This window comes from Eulemur rufifrons, chromosome 2, assembly GCF_041146395.1.
Source record: "Eulemur rufifrons isolate Redbay chromosome 2, OSU_ERuf_1, whole genome shotgun sequence".
Classification (NCBI taxonomy): domain Eukaryota; kingdom Metazoa; phylum Chordata; class Mammalia; order Primates; family Lemuridae; genus Eulemur; species Eulemur rufifrons.
Window position 1 is genome coordinate 16,839,058 of NC_090984.1, and position 12,780 is coordinate 16,851,837.

General features: G+C 62.8%; 1 protein-coding gene across 1 annotated transcript in view; it reads left to right on the forward strand.

The window, feature by feature from the left end:
• ZFR2 (zinc finger RNA binding protein 2) overlaps window positions 1-12,003 on the forward strand; it is a 28,211-nt gene extending 16,208 nt beyond the window's left edge. Inside the window, exons 11-24 of the mRNA XM_069491778.1 lie at window positions 146-285; window positions 1,271-1,388; window positions 1,908-2,098; window positions 3,075-3,246; window positions 4,302-4,440; window positions 6,469-6,563; window positions 6,763-6,858; window positions 7,439-7,550; window positions 8,224-8,321; window positions 8,744-8,928; window positions 9,040-9,151; window positions 9,263-9,482; window positions 10,144-10,250; window positions 11,833-12,003. Coding sequence (XP_069347879.1) covers window positions 146-285; window positions 1,271-1,388; window positions 1,908-2,098; window positions 3,075-3,246; window positions 4,302-4,440; window positions 6,469-6,563; window positions 6,763-6,858; window positions 7,439-7,550; window positions 8,224-8,321; window positions 8,744-8,928; window positions 9,040-9,151; window positions 9,263-9,482; window positions 10,144-10,250; window positions 11,833-12,003 — 1,956 coding nt within the window. The remainder of the gene's footprint in view (window positions 1-145; window positions 286-1,270; window positions 1,389-1,907; window positions 2,099-3,074; window positions 3,247-4,301; window positions 4,441-6,468; window positions 6,564-6,762; window positions 6,859-7,438; window positions 7,551-8,223; window positions 8,322-8,743; window positions 8,929-9,039; window positions 9,152-9,262; window positions 9,483-10,143; window positions 10,251-11,832) is intronic.
• The last annotated feature ends 777 nt before the right edge of the window (window positions 12,004-12,780 follow it).

Sequence of the window (12,780 nt, forward strand, 5' to 3'; positions counted from 1 at the left end):
AGACGAGGGAGTTTCTGCCCTACCGTTCCATACCCACAGCAAGACGGCGTCCGTCTCTGGGCCTCTCCCTGCGCCCCGAGACCTGCCCCGGCGTCCTGGCCTAAGGGGAGGTCTCAGCTCTCACACCCTTACTCTTCCTTTCCAGAAAAAAGTGGACCCTGACCTGCCCATCGCTGTCGTGCCCAGCAACAGGGTGCGGAAGCTCGTGGCGGACAGGATGCGGAAGCAGCGGCACCTGGCCAGGCAGCGGCTGCAGGAGCTGCGGCGCTGGCAGGCGGAGAGCAGGTGCCACCCACACTGCGCCGGGGCTGCCCCCACCACCCGGCCCCTGCGAAGGAGGGCGACCCCGCCCTCCACTGACCTTGCGGTGCTCACCTGGCAGCTCCCGGCGGCGGGTGGCAGGGGGAACACAGGCTGTTCATGTGAGCACCGTGGGCGGTGGAGAATCGGGGTGTTAGCGGAGACAGGAGAGAGAGCAGCGGCCTGCTGGCCTGACTCACAGAGCCAGCGGCCTGGCGTCCACTGTGCCCCCCGACCATCAGCACACTGTGTCATCTTCCTCCTTCTCCCTTTAGAACAATTGCAAAGCATTTTTTTTTTTTTTTGAGACAGAGTCTCACTCTGTCACCCAGGCTGGAGTGCAGTGGCGTCATCATAGCTCACTGCAGCCTCCAACTCCTGGGCTCAAGCGATCCTCCTGCCTCAGCCTCCCAAGTAGCTGGGACTACAGGTGCCACCGTGCCCGGCTAATTTTCCTATTTTCTGTAGAGACGGGGTCTCGCTGTGTTGCCCAGGCTGGTCTTAAACTCCTGGCCTCAAGCGATCCTCCTGCCTTGGCCTCCCAAAGTGCTGGGATTGCAGGCGTGAGCCACCGCGCCTGGTCCCAGAGCATCCGCTGATACAGTGTCTGATTTATGAAGGGTCCCGCAGTAGCAAGTCTGCGCTGGGGAAGGAGACCGGGACATACTGAAGGCGGTGGCCGTCCAGGCCGGGCCTCTTCTGCCGCCAAGGTGTGACCTTGGCCAGCCCCTGCCCTTCCCAGCCTTGTGGTGCCCGTGCAGTGCCGGGGAGCCTAGGGGGGCCTGGCAGGGCCCGTGCGGGGAACCCCTGGCCCCAGTGTGGAGCAGACACACACACACAGACACAGACACAACGAGAAGGCTCTGCCCACTCACCTGGGGACACGAGGCCTGAGTGTCTCTGGTGTGACGGGTTTGGGGTCCCGCTGCCGGCCTGACAGTGCTCTGTCTGTCCTGTCTCGTCCCCACAGGCGGGTGGAGGAGGAGCTGCTATCCCAGGACGAGCAGCAGCAGCAGCAGCAGGCGTCACCGGATGGGTCCCCTCCGCCCGTCACTGGCAGGCCGGGGACATCCGCTGCCCCACTCGTGGTAGGCAGAGTGGGAATGCCGGGCGACCTTCTCCCACTGCTGACGCCTCACTGGACGGACCCGGGCTCTGCCAGGGCTCCCAAGTGGTGCTCACGGGGCAGGGCTGAAAGGGCCCCCAGGGTCCATGGCCCGCCCGGGCCCCTTACACCGCACCAGGCCATGGGGCTCCCGTCAGCTTCCTGAACCCCCCGGGGGGTCACGTTCCCTGGGGAGCCTCGTGCCTCTGTCCTAACACCAGGGCCCCTCCTGGCCCTTCACAGACACGCCTGTCCCTGGGGTTGGATGGGTTTGCACCTCGTGCGGGCGAGAGCCCGGGCCTCTGGCCTGCAGATGTAAGAATATTGCCCCGGGGCCCCCCTACTCAGCCAGGGCTCCTCCCCGCCTCACCACCCCGTGGCCGTCGGTGTGGGCCGGACACTCACCCGGCGGCCACAGCCACCTGCCCACCTGCCCACCTGCCTGTCACTCCCCGAAAGGCCCCTGCAAGCGCGCCCTTGACGCGCGCGGCTCTCCCCCCAGCCCAGGCGGCGGCCGGAGTCCAGCGACGACCGGCACGTGATATTCAAACACGCCGCCATCTACCCCACGGAGCGGGAGCTCCTGGCCGTGCAGAAGGCCGTGGCCCACGCGGAACGGGCCCTCAAGCTGGTGTCGGACGCGCTGGCCCGGGAGGACCACGGACGCCGGGAGGAAGAAGGCAGCGCGCACAGGTGCCCGGAGGTCTCCCCCTTCCCTGGGCGTCTGCAGGGACAGAGGGTCGGCTCCCGGGCAGGGGTCCCAGTCCCGCCTCTGCTCGGCCCGGAGCCCTCCGCGGCCCCCCACAAGCGGAAAATTCCCCAAATCCCAGAGCTCGGGCTTCAAGCCTCCGAGGGAGGCTGAGCTGCTGACGGTGACAGGTGACAGCTGTTGCTCTGACACCATAAAGGTGCGACCATCTCTGTAAAGCCTAGTCTTCTCATCTGCGAAAGGAGGCTCCGCGGGACTCTGAGCCGACTTCTCCCCCTCGGCGAGTGACTAATCAGAAGAGTTCGTGGCACCGGGCGCCCAAGTGACTCAGCCCCCTGAGCCCCTGTGATCATTAGCCAACCAGAAAGTCCCTCTGCATCCTCAGCAGCTGTTAGAGTTCAGTCACCCACGATGGGGGTGGCTTTCCCAAGTCCTTCCTCTCGGGGTAGCTTCTTTTTCATCTTCCTTTTTTTTTCTTTTTGAGACAGAGTCTCAGTCACCCAGGCTGGAGAGCAGTGTCGTCATCACAGCTCACTGCAGCCTCCAACTCCTGGGCTCAAGCGATCTTCCTGCCTCAGCCTCCCAAGTAGCTGGGACTACAGGCGTGTGTCATGGCACCCAGCTAATTCTATTTTTTGTAGAGATGGGGTCTCACCATGTTGCCCAGGCTGGTCTCGAACTCCCAGCCTCAAACGATCCGCCCACCACAGCCTCCCAGAATGCTGGGATTACAGGCATGAGCCACCGCACCTGGCCGCATCTGCGTGACTTACGTGTATCTCATGATGTGTCATTTTATCTCACCTCTGACAGAGAAGCTTGGTCCCATTTTACAGATGAGGACACCAAGGCACAGAGGCTTGGCAATGTCGCCGGGGTCCCCATGGCTCGTGAGCAGGACAGCCGGGGTGCCCATCACCTCTCCCCTGATGGCCTGCGTCTGTGGCTTTGTCTTGATAGCGGCGTCACCCCCTCGGCTCGGGTCCTGAAAGGCGTCATGCGCATCGGCCTCCTGGCAAAGGGCCTCCTCCTACGAGGGGACAGGGATGTGCACCTGGCCCTGCTTTGCTCCGAGAAGCCCACGCACGGCCTGCTGCGGAGGATTGCGGAGCAGCTGCCCCAGCAGCTCCCGGTACTTTTATTTCTACGCAACTTTAAGACACAAGAGGCATCACTGTTGGACACCACGAAGAGTTCATTTTTATACACAGTCGCAAAGGGAGAATGTCGGCAAATTCAGGGTCCCTTGATGAAGGGCGTTCAGGCTAAAACTTGGAAAATATCCAAATGTTTCCAAAGACAGGGGGGCGTGAGGGCCTGAGGGAGGGCCTGGATCAAGCCATGCCTGAAGGCCATACAAAGAGGTAGAATTGCATTCTCAGGGATGTGGGGAAGTCCAAAGGCTTTTAAGCAGGGGAGTGAGGTTCTCCAACTTCAATTATTTAATCTTGCATGTCCCGAACGCCTACGACGTGACAGTTTTCTGCTAAGGGCTATTGAGGGGGAGGATGCAAGGATGGCCCAGAGGCAAGTACTGCTTTCTGGAAAACTCATAACCCAGTAGCAGAGACAAGTCCCGAGCCCTATGGAGCTGGCTAAGGCTGTGGGGAAAGTGGGCGGCGCCCTGGCTCCAGCAATATAGATGGAGCCCCCAGAGGTCGCCTGGCAGCAGGAAGACCCTGAGTGGGGAGGGGCTCAAGGATGGGGCAAGAGGTGCATTTCAGGTGAACACAGGTGGCATGCAGGTCCGTGATGATGGGCAGGGAGGCCGGGCTGCTACAGACCTTCCCACAGTGGCATCTCCTCATATTAATAATTTTAATTTGCTTCTCTCTGGCTGTGGGGCCAATTTGTGTCATTGTGTAAAAGGGGCCATTTGTGTTTCTTTTTCTGCCAATTATCTGTTATTTCACTCACCAACCCTTTATTGGATTGCTGGTCTTGTTATTGCATTGTGGGTGCTCTTTACATATGGAGGTTCCTCACATCACAGGGTCCATCGTCTGTTCACGTCTCTATATGTGTGCACTCCTAGAGGGCTGTCTTGTCACTTGGAGGTTCTGGATGCCCAGCCGGGGCCTGGCACATCGAGTGCGGGAACCTGCACATGCCAACCCTGTCCTTGCTTGTTTGCACAGGACTCTGGGCTGGAATGACGTGGCCTTGTGTTGTATCTACACTTCCCAGATGGTGACTGAGGATAAGTATGAGGTCTCCTCCAACCTGGAAGCCAACATTGTCATCTCCTCCTGCCAGGAGCCCAGGATGCGAGTCACTGTGTCTGTCACCTCTTCCCTGATGCGGAAGGAGCCCTCTACGGACCAAGGTGCGGCCTGGCCCTTCTGTCCAGCCCCTCAACACACACACACGCTCTTCCCCGGGCCAAGGGCAGCGCCCACCTCTGCTCTGGGCAGGAGAGGCCTGGACACTTGTGGCACTTCTGTCCACCCCCCACCCTGGATGCTGCTGGTCACAGGCTGGGGCTTGGGCCAGCAGAGGAGGTGAGTGGGTGACAGTGTCAGATGGTCTCAGAGCCTGGGCTGCGGGCATTGCCTTGGGCGAGCAGCATCACGTCCCTGTCCCTCGCCCGCCACGCCAGTCCCGGGCACCTGCTCCCCCTGCCCAGCTGACACCAGCCCTGGTGGTGACCAGCAGGTCTGAGCAGTTTCCCCAGGTCACGGCAGGAGCTGAGCTGGACTCCGTCTGCCCGTCCCAGGGGGCACAGCAGACCCAGCTGGTCCCAGTGCCGCTGGCTGGGGACATGGGGGCTCAGGAAGCTTGAAGCCAGACCTGCCATGCCCGGGAGTGTGGCGGGGGGTGGCCGGGCTGGGCCGGGCCAGCGCAGGCGTCAGGAGCGCAGCGCACGTCCACGCCCCCTGCAGTCCCAGGCGGCCTCGAATCTCCTAGAACAGTCTCGAGGACTGTCTTCCAGACGCCGTCATCCTCCAACCCCGTCCTGGCTTTTGTCATAGCTGAGGGCTGTGAACCACTGACGTTTCTCTTTCAAAACTTTCGTTTTTAAAACTTACTTTTTCTTTTTAAAGGAGAGCCTTTTAACCGTGAGACAGAAAGCCATTGTCATAGACAGTCGTTTAAAAATCAAACACTGTGGGGAAAGATGCCTTTCGTTCCTAGCCAGGGCCCTGGAACAAGCCAACAAGGAGACTGGGGCGGGGGAGGGGCTTGAGGGTTGGCGGCCACTAGACGGAGGCCCCTTCCTGGCCTGGGTGGATGATTAGGGGACAGGAAATCCTTCTGCCAGGACCGATCTGTGGATCTGTGACAGGTGAGCCCTGTCGGCCACGCTGCCAGGAAACCGCACTTCCTGTTGGCTTTTTCCGGCCCAGTGTGGTGGTGACATCAGCTTCTGACAGTCCCGTCCTGCACGCACAGCCCTGCCGCTTCCATGCCAGCCCTGGGCAGTCATTTGCCCACGACAGACAGACAGAGACCCATGGGGACATTTATGGACCCATGGGGACCTTTATTCCATCGAGTGACCTACACAAACCAGGGCTCTTGTGCTATTTCATGTAACAAAACGAGAAAAATACTCTTAAGAAATTTTTTTTTTTTTTTTGAGACAGAGTCTTGCTCTGTTACCCAGGCTAGAGTGCCATGGCGTCAGCCTAGCTCACAGCAACCTCAAACTCCTGGGCTCAAGCGATCCTCCTGCCTCAGCCTCCCGAGTAGCTGGGACTACAGGCGTGAGCCACCATGCCCACCTAATTTTTTTCTATATATATTTTTAGCTGTCCAAATCATTTCTTTCTATTTTTAGTAGAGACGGGGTCTCGTTCTTGTTCAGGCTGGTCTCAAACTCCTGACCTCGAGCGATCCACCCGCCTCGGCCTCCCAGAGTGCTAGGATTACAGGCGTGAGCCACCGCGTCCGGCCAAGAAAAATACTCTTGAAGCAATAACATGAAAGAGTTCTACACAGATCTTGATGGTGTAAAAAAACCAAAAAATAATAAGGAAGGGAAACAGACCCTGCTCCTCCCAGACCTGGGGCCTAGGTCGGCAATGACTTTGACCCCACTTTCTCCCTTTTCACGATGCATTTGGAAGTATCTGGAAACCTGGCTGGATTCATCGTCCCCCCGTTTGCCCCTTAACCGGCCGCCCAAGGGTCAGTGCTGGCATCACCCAGTCACTCAGTCAGGAGAAGGGTCAACTCGGAGGGGACGGGGTTTCGCAGGACGGCTTCTCTGGCCCCGGCGTGTCCCAGGAGGACAACTCGCGAGGAGACGTCGTTTCCCAGATACAGGACACGAAGCCCCAGGGACGGAGGGGCTGACCGCGCCGCCTTCCCACACGCCCTTGAGGACTCGCACTGCTTTCCCTTCCAGAAGGAGTGGAGGAAACTCGGCCTGACCCAGGAGATGTCCTGAGCCCCGAGAAGTGCCTGGAGTCCCTGGCCGCCCTGCGCCACGCCAGGTGGTTCCAGGTCAGGGCTGTGGGGAGGCGGTGGCGGGGTGACATCTCGGGACAGGCGAGGAGGCCCCAGCCCGACCCTCTGCACGCAGACAGGAGCCCCAGGGAAGCCACCTTTGAGCCCGGCCGCCGGCCCCCTGTTGTCCTCCCCGGGCCTCACGCCAGGACGGGCCCTCTGTCCCTCAGAGCTGACAAGGGTTTTTTCCTCAAAGGCTCGCGCCAGCGGCCTGCAGCCGTGCGTGCTCGTCCTCAGGGTCCTGCGGGACCTCTGCCAGCGCGTGCCCGCCTGGGGGGCCCTGCCAGCCTGGGTGAGGATCCCCAAGGGGCCCCGAGGCCCTGATGAACCTTCCTCTTCCCAGGGCGTGGCCTTCCCCACGCATTAGTGCCACAGAGGTGGGGGAGGGTGGGGGTCACGGGGTCCCTGGGGTCAGGAGAAGCCCCTCCCCACGCTCTCATTTGCCTGCCGTCATTTGAAACTCAAAACCTTGCCGGGCCATCAGGACGGCATACAAATGTGAGGGCACCAGGGAAGTGAGCGGTGTCTGCCCAGACCTGGTGGCCCCGGGTGGAGGACAGGGAGCCAGGGTTCCCTGTCCCAGCTCCGTGCTGGCCTCTGGGTGACCTGGCACAGACCCCCTGTGGCTCCAATACCTCCCCTCCCCGTCCCTTGGGCCCTGAGCCCTTCCCGGTGGACAGAGGAGGGAAGAGGGTGCAGGCCCCCTCGAGGCTCACAGAGCAGCCCCCTCACGCCCCCGTGTGACCCCCAGCCCCCTGCCTGGCCCCCAGACCTTCCCCCGCAGAACCCCCAGGCCAGTCCCGGGAGAGCCGCTCCTGTGGGCAGGGCCGCGGTGGCCCCTCAGACACAGCGGCGTCTCCGTCCCCCCGCAGGCCATGCAGCTGCTAGTGGAGAAGGCTCTGAGCAGCGCCACCGAGCCCCTGGGCCCCGGGGACGCTGTGAGGCGCATCCTGGAGTGTGTGGCCATGGGGACACTCCTGGCAGGTCAGTCGCCCGGCCCAGGCTGGAGAGCCCAGAGCGTGGGCAGCAGATCGCAGGGCCCAGTGGCCGGGGCCGTGGCCCAGGGAGCTGCCGTCACCAGACACGTTGCACCCACGCGCTCCCAGCAGGAGGGCAGACGGGCCGGCCCGCACGGCAGGGCGGGGGCTGCCTTCTGTCCACAGGGGCAGCAGGTGGTTCTCTGGCAGCCAGAGCTGCCCAGGGGACCCCTCCCGGGGCTATTCAGAGGAAATGACGAGAAACCAGAGAGCAGGGTGTGTGCGCAGGTGCTCACCACGGCGCGTGTGGCCCCAGCAAAGGGGAGAGAGGGCAGGAGGGGGTGGTCAGATCTGGAAAACAGTGTCTTCCAGTAATTTTTAGTGACACAGGATGACGCTGAGTGTAAAAGGAACAATGAGGTGTTGGGCCCTCATCTGAGCCTGTTACCTGGCCCTGTGGGCACACACGCATGGGCATGCGCACGCGTGCAGAGGCCTGGAGGCCCCGCAGCCCAGTGGCTTTGCGGGGTGAGGGGAGGACTCCCGCACGCCCCAGGCGAGAGGGCGGCCCGGCCCGGGGGGCCTGTGGGTCTGGGTGCTGCGGGTGCAGGCGCCCACGGTGTCCGCGCCGTCTCACAAGGACGCTCTCTTCCTCCTCACTCCCCACGCCCTGCGCAAAGATGGGCCGGGGCTCCAGGACCCCTGCGAGAAAGACCAGAAGGACGCCCTGGAGCCCATGACGCCGCAGGAGCGGGAGGACGTGACAGCCAGTGCCCAGGTAGGAGGCCCCACGGTGGGGGCCACACCAGGGCCCACCGGAAGCTTGTGGCCAAGATGGCCCCAGGGTTCCCCTTCCCTCCCTCCTGCTGAGACGTCTGGGGACCGTTGAGTGGCCCATGGGTGGCAGAGACCATCCTGGGGGCTGTCCCACCCCCACTATGGCCCCCGGCTCTGCCCGGCCAGCCCCCACCTGCGGTTTTCTTGTGCACAATCTGTTTGTAAGAAAAGTGTCCCAGCAGTCCCCAGATCAGATGGCACTGGGCCTGGGTCTGCGCGCTGCCTTTAGCAGGACCAGGGGATTGCCAGTGGCGCAGGATGTGGGGTCTCTTCAATAAGGCGGGAAGGGGCTCGTGGGGCGGCCACAGACGCCAGCGCCCTGTGTCCCGGCGCTCCGGTCTTGACGGCCGCGTGTGCCCGCAGCACGCCCTGCGCTTGCTGGCCTTCCGGCAGATCCACACGCTCCTGGGCATGGACCCGCTGCCCGCGGCCCGGTGCCGGCCCGGGTCCCGCTCCCGGAAGAGGCGGCTGGAGCCCAGAGAGGCCGAGGAGGCCGAGGAGGGCGCGGATGAGAGGAAGCAGGGCCGGAGGGACACAGAGGGGCTCGCGTGAGCCGCCCCCGCCACCCACGGGCCTGCACGCCCGGACACGCCTGTGCTCGGCGGCCATCGGACAATGGTGTTTCCCTTCCGAGTAACATTCTGTGGGTTTCTCTTTAGAAGAAGCACATATGAGTGTAAATCATTAAAAATGACACCACCTGGCACTCGGAGCCTCAAGGCCCTCTCCCCAGGGGCCCGTCCCCCCGACCGCCAGGCGGGCAGGCAGCGGGTGCCCCACGCACCATGACTCTGCGCTCCGGTGTTTCTTGCTGGCCCTAAACTCACCGTGTGGCGGGTGGAGGGTGTGGGTTTTCAATCGCTGCCTTTGGACGGGCCGCAGGTTCAGGAAGAGAACGCGGGGGATGGCTGGGGGCTGTGTGTGGCCGGCAGGCCTGTGTCACTGCCCACCCTCACCTGTGTGGGACGAGCTCGAAGGAGCACCCAGAGCCTGGGATCCCCCCAACCCAGCCTGCTCCAAACAGACCAGCGCCGCAGCCCGGAGGCCGAAGGCTGGAGCCGGCTCATCCCCTGTGGGGAGGGTCGCAGGACACTGCCAACCAGTGAGGACGAAGGCTGGGGACGCCTCTGTGCCCTGACCCTGGAGACACCCCCGCTCCCACCCACACCCCAACCACCGAGTGCCTTCCACAGAAAGGAGCCACCGGGATGGCGCCCCTGAGGCCTGGGTCCTGCCTCTCAAATTCCTTCCCTCCCTACCTCTGTCCCCTCGGTCCCAGCCCGTCCCCCTCCTGGGAGCAGGGCCCAGGCCCTTCCTTGCCTGGAGGGTCCTGGGCAGGGCAGTCAGCCCGAGGACACTGGGGAGGGGAAGGGGCCTCCTGGCACCGGGGGACACTGGGGGGACCCCCTGCCCAGCACCCGCTCTGCCCGTTCAAACCTGTCTCCTCGCCTGGAGTTTTCTTGGCCGGCCGCCCCGTGGCCTCGAGCGAGAAAAGTCCACCTTTGGACAGACGTGATCCGTGGCCGTTCGACTCACTTGGTTCGTTTTTCCATGTTTGGAGGACAGCCCGTGTGTGGCTCAGCCCCTGAGTGTCTCTGTAGAGCGACCTGGAGACAGGGGAGGAATAAAGGAGATGTGTTTGTCTTCCAGTGTGGGCCGTGCAGTCCTTCCCGTGGGGTGCAGGTGACCCCAAACCCCGGGCCCCCCGCCTGCCTCTCAGGGTGCCGGGCGGGGGCTTGACAGGGCCTGTCCCCCTCTCCCAGGGGCCTGCGGCCCAAGTATGGGCAGAGAGGGGTCAGAGGGGCTGGAGCTGGGGGTCTCCTCAGCCATCCCGCACCACGGGTTTCTTGCAGGGGCTGTGGGGAAACCGGTCAGCGTGTCCCACGGCCCAGCACTCTGCCTTGGCCCTGGAGGAGCTGCCCTGGCCTGGCCCCAGAGGGCCCCCCGAGGGCTTCCTGGAAGAGGGGGCGGCTAAGCTGAGTTTGGGAGAGACGGCTCTGCCCACAGAGAGCTCCCCTGGCAGCGTCCTCAAACACTCCCCACAAGCCTCAGGGCGTGGGCGGAAGGGGTTCAGATGAGGACACCTGGTCACAGTGGGCAAGTTTTGTGATGGGGCTTCTAACCTGTGGGGGCGGGTGGGGAGCAGAGTGGGAGGGGTGGGGATGGCCCGGCAGGAGGGGAGGGGCACTTGTCGTGGGCCCAGAGCACCGGCTGTGCTCAGAGGGACCCCTAGTCAGGCCCAGGCCAAAGGGACGGGCCGGGCAAGCCAGGCAGGGGGCTCCTTCGCTGCCACTCTATCTGTCACAAACAGGACCCACCGACTGGCGCCTAGCCGCTCAGATGTCCCCAGGGGGCAGGTGACGTCTCCACCACTGGGTTCCTTCCTGAGGGAGCTCTGCTGCCTTTCCTAAACTCCCAGCCCCCCCAACACACCATCCTCCTCCTGAATCTGGGTGGTGGCACTGCCTTCACCCAGCTGCCCAGGTGGACTGCCACCACCTCCAGGGAGTCCTCCTGGATGCCTCTGCACTCGCAGCCAATCCACAAGGAAATCCTGTCGCTTCCACTCTGCCCTTTCAGCTTCTGCTCTGTTCACCGCTTAAACCTTCCAGAGGCCCCCACTGTACTGTGGATAAAACCCCAAATCCCAGCCAAGCCCCACAGGAGCCCATCCATCACTGCCTCCTTCAGCTCATGGTGCGATGCTGACCCTCAAAGGTGAGCCAAACTTGCTCCCCCGCCCAGGGCCTTTGCATGTGCTGTTCTGGCTGCCCCATTAGCTCTTTCTCCAAACTGCATGGCCAGCTCCTTCTCCTTCAGGTTTCAGCTCAATGTCACCTCCTCAGAGTGGCCTCCCTGAGACCCTGAGCCTGTCGTGTAACCCTGTTCATTGCCTTTAAACCACACGTCTCTGATCCAAATGATGTGTTCTCCGTCCCCCCCTTGAGCACGTGAATTCTCTGCAGACAGGTAGGGAGCGCGCTGGGCCCCACGGTAGCCCCAGATCTGGAGCAGGCCAGGGGGTGCTCATGGCTGAGTAAACCTCCACACGATGCTTAAAGCCACACTCTGACACCCAAATGTGAGTCTGTCCCCGGCTGTTAAGAGAACGCCGTCCCTGTCCATCCGGTTACAAGACGGTGTGTGCAGACCGGCTTCCTCCCTTCCACCCCGGAGGGGCGGCTCTCGGAAGCCCCCCGGTCCCCATCCCCACCACTGGCTCCCGGGCGGGGGAGACAGACAGCGCCTCCGCCACCAGGCGGCTGAAAACCAGCCCCGCTGCAAAGAGTTAAGTCGGCCCTCCTAGCAACTCCAAAAAACCCGAGTTTAGGCGGCGACAGCACAAACCAAGCAGTCGGTTAGCAGAAGATTTGGTCCAGATGGATGAACCGTCTGGGTGAGGGGCCCAGCCAGGGCCTGAACAGCCATCGTTTCTGCCTCCTCCGCCCCAGCCCTCGTCCCCACCGGGCAGCGGACCCCAGAGCAGGCCGGTAGGTGGCAGGAAGACACTGGACCCAAGCAGCCAGGTTGCAGGGGATGGGGACGCGCCCCCAGGGAACCGCAGCGGGGACCTCGGCTGCGGATGCTGGTTGCTAGGAGACACCGGTGAGTGTGGGAAGTGATGCGGGCCCGTGGGCAGGGCTGGAACCGAACCCGGCAGGCGGTTCAGGGAAGACAGAAACGGAAGGGTGGATCTGTCAACCGCACCTGCAAGGTCACGGGTGACACGGGAAGTAGCCGTGACCGTGCACCGCGTCCCCTGGCCCGAAATAAGTCCCATCAATCCAGGCAGCTTCTCCCTGGCCGCCTCCTGAGTTCAGCTGCGGGGCCGAGACGATGTTGCAGGTAAGCAGGTCAGGGCTGCGCTGGGCGCCCGGGCAGAGGGCACGCTCGCTCGCAGAGGTGGAGAAGGCAGCGCCTGGGTGGACACGCTAGCGCCTGTTCATGCCACCCGGGTGTCTGACAGGAAATGGATCCGGGAGCAGATACGCGCACACCGTGTTCACAGCAGCGCCATTCACGACAGCCGAAAGGCGGCAGTGACCCAAGTGTCCATGGACGGATGGATGGATGGACACACACGACGTGGTCCATCCACACGCTGGAATATCACGCAGCCAGGAAAAGGGACGAGGCTCTGACACAGGCCACAGCGTGGATGGACCTTGAGGACATCGTGCTCAGTGAGAGACGCCAGACACAGAAGGACAATCCCGTGTGATTCCACTCACAGGAGGTCCCTGGAGTCGTCAGATCCACAGAGACAGGAAGTAGGACGGTGGGTGCCAGGGGCTGGGAGGGGGTGGGGAGTGAGCGTTTCATGGGGACAGAGTGTCAGTTTGGGAAGACGAGAAGGTTCTGGAGACGGAGGGTGGTGGCGGCTGCACAGCAATGTGAGT